Source organism: Harpia harpyja, chromosome 10 (genome assembly GCF_026419915.1).
Source record: "Harpia harpyja isolate bHarHar1 chromosome 10, bHarHar1 primary haplotype, whole genome shotgun sequence".
In the NCBI taxonomy this organism is placed as follows: Eukaryota; Metazoa; Chordata; class Aves; order Accipitriformes; family Accipitridae; genus Harpia; species Harpia harpyja.
Genome location: NC_068949.1, coordinates 30,259,598 through 30,268,234, shown reverse-complemented (window position 1 = coordinate 30,268,234; position 8,637 = coordinate 30,259,598). Strand labels below are relative to the sequence as shown.

Sequence of the window (8,637 nt, the reverse complement as noted above, 5' to 3'; positions counted from 1 at the left end):
AGTCCCCACCCGCGGCAACCATTCCGCTTCCAGACAAAAAAAAAGCCACAGCGTCAGAATTGGGCCTGTGGTGGCCTCTGGAAGCAGCGTGCAAAATGCCTTTCGGCTGAGCCTGCCCGTCTCTTGTCCCGTATTTACCCAGCAGAGACAGAAAGGATGAGGTTCCCCAGCCCCGGTCTTCCTCCCTCGCCCCCAGCTGCAGGTTGTTGCAAGGCAGGGGGATATTTGTGCACAACGCTGCTGAGCTGGCCAGCGGCAAGTTACAGCTGAGAAGATGAAGCCGTGCAAGAGCCCCTGGCTGTGGGTGCCCCTGGGAGCCCGCGGCAGCCCCTATAGATGAATGCCAGCAGACCCGAGCGAGTGCCACCACAGAGAGGCAGCTGCCTGGGCACTGCCCCATGCGTGCGCTCAGCCAAGGTTGCAGCATAGTTTCTGCCAGAGCTGGTTTCTGCATCTTTTCTCAGTCCAATTACCCCGAAACCACCCTGGCAAACCCACAGCTGTGTGCCATTTTTGGCGCAGATTTGCCAGCTCTGGGGGTAGCCATGCCCAGGATGGCCTCACCCACATGGGAACAAGCCCTGCTTACAGCTGGAGGCATCTTGATTAAGCAGGGAGAGAAGTGGGGACTGGCTGCCGGGCAGATGCCCTAAACAAGAGAAACTTATCAGCTCTGTTTCCAAGATGAGACACGTGTCACCACCTCGCACAGATCCAGCCCAGCCGCTCACTCCTCACCAGCACGCCTGTACAGAAGCACGAGGGCTTCCCTCTCCCTGAAGGACGCCGTAGAAATAGCCACTGAATAACTTGCGAAATTTCTTCTAGAAAAGGCTTTGCTTGGACTAAGAAAAGCGTTGCACCCAGAATGCTTCGGGGGAAGGCGCTGGATGGGAACGGGAGCCAGCATGCAGCTGTGCTTCCAGCCCCGTGTGTTTGTCAGCGGACCGGCCCCAGCGGCAGCGCAGGGAGGTCCCCAGCCCAGATGAACACCAAGTGCCGCGGACAGCAAGGAACCGTTCCGCCAGCACACATGCAGCAAAGCCCGACACGGCTAATCCCTTCTGTTTATTATGTAATAAAACGCTTTCCAGACCTGTTAAAATTTAATTGGTTTAATCTTAATTGTTCCATTTTCTACGGCACATGCAAACACAGAGCCTGACCCTGCCACTCTCGTGTGAACCATCCCACGGGCTGCAGTGGGAGCAGGATGAAACCCGCTGACCTCAGCAGGATTACGTGCATGAATCAGAGCTGCAGGCCTGGGCTCGGAGCTGAAATCCAGTGCCGGGCTGGCCGCCAGCGCAAGGCCCAGGGTCCACTTAGGCTCCACTTAAGCCCTATGGGATGCAAGTGGTACGCAGGCCTGTGGATGCGAGCGGTGAGTGAGCGTTGTGCTGGGCCTCTGCTGAAGGATGAATTTCAGCCCGGCTTCTTAACCTCATGGATGCAAACATGCAGCAATGGCTTCCGAGGCACAGAGCAAAGGTGCTCCCAGAAAGGCTGTGGGTTTTGCTCTAGCAAGGGGGTGGTGTATGCGTGTCCGTGTCCTCCAGCAGAGGCCTCGACACGGGACCTTCTCATCGCACGAGCAGTAAACTGTGATTTATGACAGCTTCTCCTCCAGAGGAAGAGGTGATTTGCTACCCTCTGCACGTCCACAGTCGCGGGGCTGTGGCTTTGTGAAGCCTGGATATCCTTTGTGCACCAGAGACGCCAAATAAAAGCAGGTGGGAGAGGGTCCTTGGCACTGACATTTCCTATACTGCATTGCCTCAGATGTGGGATGACCTTTACCTGCTCCTGCAAGTTGGCTCTCACGGAGCTCAATGCGTCAGCCTCGGTTTCAGAGGTCCATCGGGCAGTGAAATCAAGGGCAGCCTTCCCTTCGGTGTCCAAACCTACTGAGCTCCCCTTGCTGCAACGACGAGCACCCGTGCATGCGCCGCTCCTACCCCCCAAAGTGCTGAGCACTGAATGTTGCACACAGTTACTGGTACCCCCCAAATCAAGCTCCCACTGTGGAAACGTATGCGTTTCTCAGGACACTAAAGAGTCTGGGTCTCTGACCCCCAGAAAACACATTTCTCATTGAGGCTTTGTTTTAGGACACATTTCCAAATCGTACATCCCTGTACTGTGAAGAAGAACTGTGAAGCAAAAGTAAATCAGCCAATGCCAGTGGAGCAAGAAAATGCTGAAGAAAAGCAAATATTTGCAGTGACATATTTCTCAAGAAAATGGGCATTATGTGGGTGGTTCTTGGCAAAGCCAAGCCAGGGGGTTTCCAGCACCCTGAGAGGTGGAGGCAGTTGTCAACTGGAAGACCCGCATGGGCAGGATGGTGCCGGCGCTGCCTGGGCAGGGCTGGGACAGGGCAGTGGGAGACGAAGACAGCACATTGCTGGGTGAGTGCACAGCATCCCTTGCCTGGACCTGGCTCCGCCACCTGCAGAAGCCCTCTGTGCTCCTGAGGAATAAAGATAACATTTTGTTTCAAAAAGTTGTGAAACAGAGTCACTCCTGGGCAAGCGGCGGGGCTGGGATAAAAGCCGCCCTTCACCCCGGGAGGCACGGCGGGCCAGGGTCCGTGCCCAGGCGGGCGCACGGAGGGAGCGCGCCCGGGCTGGAAGTTGCTGGCAGGTCCGCTCCGTGCCCGCTCCCCCCCCGGAACCCCCTCGGGCGCGCCCGCTGCGCACCGTGGGGGACTGCGCCGCGGCCGAGGCTCGGTGCGGGGAGAGCACGGCCCGGGAGCGGGCGGAGCGCCGTGCCGTACCGCGCCGTCCCGGACCGGGCTTCGCTGTCGGCGGGTAGGTGTCGACGGCGTGCGAGGCCGGTCCGGGCGCGTCCCCACCGGCGGCCCCGTCGGGGGTCGCTGCCCCGGGACCCGCCGCCTCTCCGCGGCGCGTCGCCGGCCCCGCCGTGCGGGGGCGTCCCCGGCGCGCTGCGGTTCTCACATAAATCAGAGCCGAGCCCCTGGGAAAGGGCCATCCTTCACCGGGCGCTGCTGACAGAGAACGAGAAACAGACGGGCCCTGAGATAAACCACGGCGCGCAGCGTTTACACAAGGGCAGGCTCTGTGTAAATAGAGCCGGGCGCGGGGGGCAGCTCCCGGCGGCGCGGGTCCGCACCGGCCCCGGCCCCGGCCCCGGCCCGCGGGCCTCCGGGCTGCCCGGGGCGGCGGGGCAGGTGGGTGCCGCCCGCCGAGGGCCTCCCGCAGCCGCGCTGGGGCCGCGCCGCCGTCCCCCGTTGGCTCCCCGAGCACCGGGGCTGGAGACAGGGCCGGATTAACGTGTTTGTTTGTTTACGGCCATTAGCGCGGGGCCGGCTCCAGCACTCGGCACCCGCGAGACTAATGGAGCAATTAGCAGCCCTGGGGCTGATAGCATCGCCCCGAGCGAGGCCCCCGGCCGCGGCCGTCTGCTACCGGGCTGCCTGCGCCCGGGGCCCCGGGGAAGGGGGGGCTGCCCGCCAGCCGCCGTGTGCGCGGCCGCTGCACGGCTGCTCCCCCCTCCCCGGGCCCGAGGGGGGCTCTTGGCTCCGCTGCAGCATCCGCACGGCGAGCTCCATCCATTACAATAATCCCCTGTCTAAACAGAGTGCAGGAGCGGCCGGGACAACAAGGCCCCGCTGTAAACAGAGCTCAGGGGACGCCGCTAATGATATAAATAAAATAACCATTAATAGCCCGGTGACCCCAGCCCAGCCAGCTTGGGAAAGCCCCGGAGCCGCGTCCCGGGGCTGACACCCGCCGGCAGGTACCGGGGCTGCGCCCTCCCCTGGCTCCTGCACCCCCGCGCCGCTAGCCCCGGCCCGATCGCGCTCCTCGAGGGGCTCGGCCGGGCCCGAGCATCTCCCCGCTCCCTCGGCTTCCCCAGCTGCGCGATCGCCGCTCGCGTCCCGCCGAAGCGGGCCTGATCCGGCCCCACCGAAGCGGGGATGCTGGCAGGGCGGGAAGGCACGGGCTCGGTTACCGCACCGGGAGCACCGGCGGGGGACGAGGCGGCCGCAGGAAAAGCCAGGATAACACAGGGGTGCTCTCACGCGTGTCGGGGCCCGGCCGCGGCTTGCCCCCTCCGCGGGCCGTGGGTTCCCCGAGCACTCTCTGTGCGCGGCGGCACGATTGAGCGGGTCCCGGCGGGAGAACCGCTCCCACCGCCGGGGAAGACGTCCCGAAGCGCCGGTTCCGCCCGGCCCGGGCTCCCCGTGCCCGCAGGCCGCGCCTGGCGCTCGGCCCGTCCGGGATCCCGCTGCGGCCGGGAGCGCGATGGCGCCAGGCGAGCCAGACCCCGCCGGGCCCGGGGCCGGGCCCTCGGCACGGCGGCGGCTGCTGCTCCCGCAGACGGCCGGGCAGGCGGACCCCGGGCTGCGGCCCGTCAGCCCTCGTCGCCGCCGCCACCGAGGGCACCGGCCGCTGCCCTCCCTGCCACGGAAGCCGGCCGCCGCCGGGCTCCCGGGGAGCGCGGCACCGTGCAGAGTCCCGGCCGCCCGCCCCGCTGCCGCCGGGCCTCCGCGCCTCCACCTTCCCAGGAGCGGGGCCCTGCGGCGGGCGGGAGCGGGCCGGGCCGGGCCGGGCCGGCGGCGGATGCGTAACACCGAGAAGGCGCTAATTGTTGCTGTTATCGGGGCCGTGGCAGCGAGGCAGCGCCGGGCTTCTCCGCGCACCGGCGGCACAGCGCGGAGCCGGGCCCCGATCAGGCCTGGTTACGACGAGCGCCTTTCCCCGTCACCGTCCCGACCGGGCGGCCTCGGGACGGGAGGATGGCGGCCGGCACCGGGAGTGGGCGGGAAGCGGCGAGAAGAGACCGACCCGCCGCGATTTACGGCGAGGGGTTTGCAGCGGCGCGGTGGGAACGATCCGGCGCGCCGGGGGAACGGGAACCGGCCCCGCCGGGGGACCGGGAACGCCCGAGCTGTGGCGAAGTGCGCGGGGCCCGGGCTCTCGTCCCGGGCCGCGCCGCCGCTACATGGCTTTCTCGGGGCCGTGCGGAGCGGCGGGAGCCGGTAAACGGCGGAGCCGCCGGGCGGTAACGACCCGAGAGAAGCGCCCGGGAAGGCCCTGCGAAGCCCCGGCCCCGGGACACTCACCTGCCCGGCGTGCGCGCCCGGCTCCCCGTGGCCTCGCCTCGGCGCCGATCCGAGCCCTGCGGGGCGGCAGGATTTTAATCACAACGAAATCTCTCTGCCGGGACCCTCCGCCCCGCCTTCGGTGCGCCCGCTCCCCGCGCCGCGGCGGCGCTGAGCCCTCGGAGGGGCCCGGGGGCCGCGGGGCGCGGCCGCGGGGTCGCGGCAACCCCCGCCGCGCCGCACCGGGGTGCTGGGCCGGTGCTCGGCGCAGCCCCGGGGCCGGGGACCTCGCGGTACGGATGGGGCTCGACAGGCTCGCTCGGTGGGTTACCCGCCGGGACGGCGGCGTGGTGGCTCCGCGGAGCCGCTCGCCGCCCGTTACCGGCCGGAGAAACGAAACGAAACGAAACGAAAGAAAACGAAAGAAAACGAAAGGAAACGCGGAAGGGCGCGGGGTAGCCCTCCCTGCCCCAGCCCCGCGGCATCGCGGCCCCGGCCTGCCCGCCCGCCCCGGCCCGGCCCGGCCCGGCCGGGCCTGGCTGTCGCGGGGCTGCGGGGACCGATCCAGCGGCGGCGGCGGAGCACGCCTTCCCCCGGGCGGGCGCGCTGCGCACCGGCTACGGCGAGCCGGGGCGGGCGGCACGTTGGCCCGTCGCGGGGGGATCTGCGGGGGCATCTGCGGGAGCACGGGGGGATTCGGAGCGGGTCGGCTACATGTACGTCGCGCGGCTACCGTTCGCCCGGGACGGCGGGGCCGTCGTCGGCTGCGGGAGGAGTGCGGGGCGGCGGAGGCGAAGCTCCGCTCCGCGCCGCGTCCTGGGCGGCGGGAGGCACTTGCGGAGCCGGGCGGCCGTGCTGGCGGGGCGGAGAGGCCGGGCCGGCGGGGCCGCACGTGTTCGCCCCTCCCGGGGCCGGGCTGAGCCGTGTGCGGGCAGGGGCCGGCGGGGCGCGCCGGGGCGGGGGTCCCTACCTACCTACGCGTGCTTAGCACTGGGAGGCGCGGCGGCCGCGGCTCTCTGCGGGGACCCCGACCCCGGCGCACCGTCCCCGCGCCCGCGGGGAGGGTGCCGGGCCGCCGGGGCGCTCTGCGGGGAAGCGGCCTCCCCGAGCGCAGCCTTAATACATTGCTATTTCTGGCCGGGCGGCCGGAGCCGGGCAGGGGGCCGGCTCTGCCTCCCCCTCCCTCCAATGGCGAGGCCGCCCCCGGCCCCCGGCCCCTCCTCGCCGTGACGTGCCGGCCCGGGGCAGAGGAGGCTCCCGAGCCCTTGGCTGTCCCTGCAGAAGCTGTAACAAAACGCAGACCCCCAGCACCGGGCTAATGGAGGCAACTTAGACAGGAGCAGGCGCGGCCCCTCGTCTCTCGGCGCTGCCTGCTCCCCCCGCACCGGGCGCGGCGCTCCCCGCCGAGCCGCCGCCCGAGCGCCGCCGGGCCCGCGGGACTGCCTGGCCGCTTGCGCTGCCCTGATGATGTTACCGAGCCCCGTCACCTCCACCCCTTTCTCCGTCAAAGACATCCTCAACCTGGAGCAGCAGCAGGACCCGCGCTATGGGGCCCAGCTCCCGCACCACCTGGAGCACCACTTCCACCCCGCCGCCTGCCTGCTGGCGGCCGCCGACGGCGCCCGCTTCTCCGACGGCGAGGAGGAGGAGGAGGAGGAGAAGCTGTCCTACCTGAGCCCCATGGCAGCGCCCGGCGGCCAGGCGGACGCGCGGATCTCCGCCGACAACTACGTGCACGCCGTGCTGCGCGGCTCCTGCGAGGCCCCCGGCCCGGGAGAGGAGCTGGACCCCGCGGCCCGCGACCCAAGTGAGTATCGGCCCCGCCGCGCTGCCCCGCACCGCACCGCCCCGCCGGGACGGGCCCGCGCTCGCTCCCCGCGGTGCGTTCCCAGCCCGCTGGGCATCGCCCTGCGAAGCCCCGGTGCCCGCCGCCGCGTCCCTTGGGCATGTCGAGCCGGGACTGGCACGTCGTGGGGCTGCCACCGCCCGCCGCCGCTCGCCGCCCCCCCCGAGAAGCGCCTCCACAGGGCCCCGATCCGGAGCTGCCGGATCAGGCCCGCGCTCCGCAGTTTCGGTAGCGGAGAGGGAGGAACGGGGCGGGTTAGGCCCAACCTGCGCCCGCTGCGGCGGGGCCCTCGGGGAGCGAGGCGGCCGAGCAGGTGCCCGGCGCGGCCCGGGGCTCGGTCCCGCGGTGCCGCAGCGCCCCGCCGCAGCCGGCCCAGAGGCGCGGGAACGCGCCCGGTCCCGCCGCCCGGACCGGCCCCTCGCAAACACAGGCGGCGCCGGAGGCGGCCGGTCCCGGCGCCGCCTCCCCGCCTGCACCGTCGTTCCCCGACGGGCGCGTAGCCGGCCAGGGAGCGGCGCGGGGCTCTCGCCCGCCGGTGGGGCCCGTCGGGAGCAGCGAGCGCCCGGCGTCGGCGAGGCGCAGCCGTGACCTGTGCTCCCCCGTGCAGAGAGCTGCGTCCTGAAGAAGCCGCTGGATGCGGCAGAGAAGGCGGAGGAGGCGGAGAGGCCGAAGCCGCGGAGCCGGAGGAAGCCGCGCGTCCTCTTCTCCCAGGCGCAGGTCTTCGAGCTGGAGCGGCGGTTCAAGCAGCAGCGTTACCTGTCGGCGCCTGAGCGGGAGCACCTGGCCAGCAGCCTCAAGCTCACCTCCACGCAGGTGAAGATCTGGTTCCAGAACCGGCGCTACAAGTGCAAGCGGCAGCGGCAGGACAAGTCGCTGGAGCTGGGCGGCCCCGCGGCCCCGCCACCGCCGCGCAGGGTGGCCGTGCCCGTGCTGGTCCGCGACGGCAAGCCGTGCCTTGGTGGGTCGCAGGGCTACAGCTCGGCATACAACGGGCCCTACTCCTACAACGGCTTCCCCACCTACGGCTACGGCAACGCCGCCTCCTACAACCCCGGCTACGGCTGCACCTACCCGGCGGGCACCGGCGGCGCCTCCATGCAAGCCGCCTGCAGCCCGGCGGCGGCCGCCGGCCCCTTCGTGAACGTGGGCGGCCTGGGGGGCTTCGGCGGCGGCGGCCAGCCGCTGCACCAGGCGGCGGCGGGGCCCTCCTGCAGCCAGGGCGCACTGCAGGGCATCCGGGCCTGGTAGCCCGCACGCACTGAGGGCCGGGGGCGGACCGGCAGGACGGCCCGGCGGCTCCGGGGCCCCGTTATCATCCGCACCGCAGCCCGGCTGCGCGCCGCGCAACGCGCGCCCAGGAGCGGCGGCAGCGGCGGCAGGACGGCGCGGCGGGACCCCGGCGCTCCCGCGGGCCGCGGTGCGGGGCCGGCGGCGGGCGGAGTGGAGCGGCGCGGCAGGGCGGGACGGGGCCGCCCGAGCTCGCAGCCAAGCGCCGCCGCCCCGCGGAGCCGCCGCGACGGCCGGGCCGGGCCGGGCTGGAGCCGATCGCGCCGCGCCAGCGGAGCAGCTTTGCTTGTAAAAAGCCGACGGCGGGGCCCGGGGGTGCCGCGGCCCCTCTACTCTGTATCGGTTACTGCCAGCGCCAGCTCGCCGAGTCAGTCAATAAACCAGGTGCAATATCTGCCGCCCGCTCCTCCTTCGCCCAGCGGCCGGTGCCCGT

The 8,637-nt window shown here is 70.6% G+C and overlaps 1 protein-coding gene across 2 annotated transcripts; it reads left to right on the top strand.

Moving 5' to 3' along the window:
• The first annotated feature begins 6,416 nt into the window (after positions 1–6,416).
• NKX2-3 (NK2 homeobox 3) lies at positions 6,417–8,165 on the top strand. 2 transcript variants are annotated; one of them, XM_052799589.1, is made up of 2 exons: positions 6,417–6,878; positions 7,525–8,165. In XM_052799589.1, exons 1-2 carry the CDS (start codon positions 6,536–6,538, stop codon positions 8,163–8,165), a joined length of 984 nt encoding a protein of 327 aa, XP_052655549.1. In that variant the 5' UTR covers positions 6,417–6,535. The 2 variants fall into 2 exon arrangements, with proteins under 2 accessions (XP_052655549.1, XP_052655550.1); XM_052799590.1 differs by having other exon boundaries at positions 6,417–6,888; positions 7,529–8,165.
• Positions 8,166–8,637: the final 472 nt, after the last annotated feature.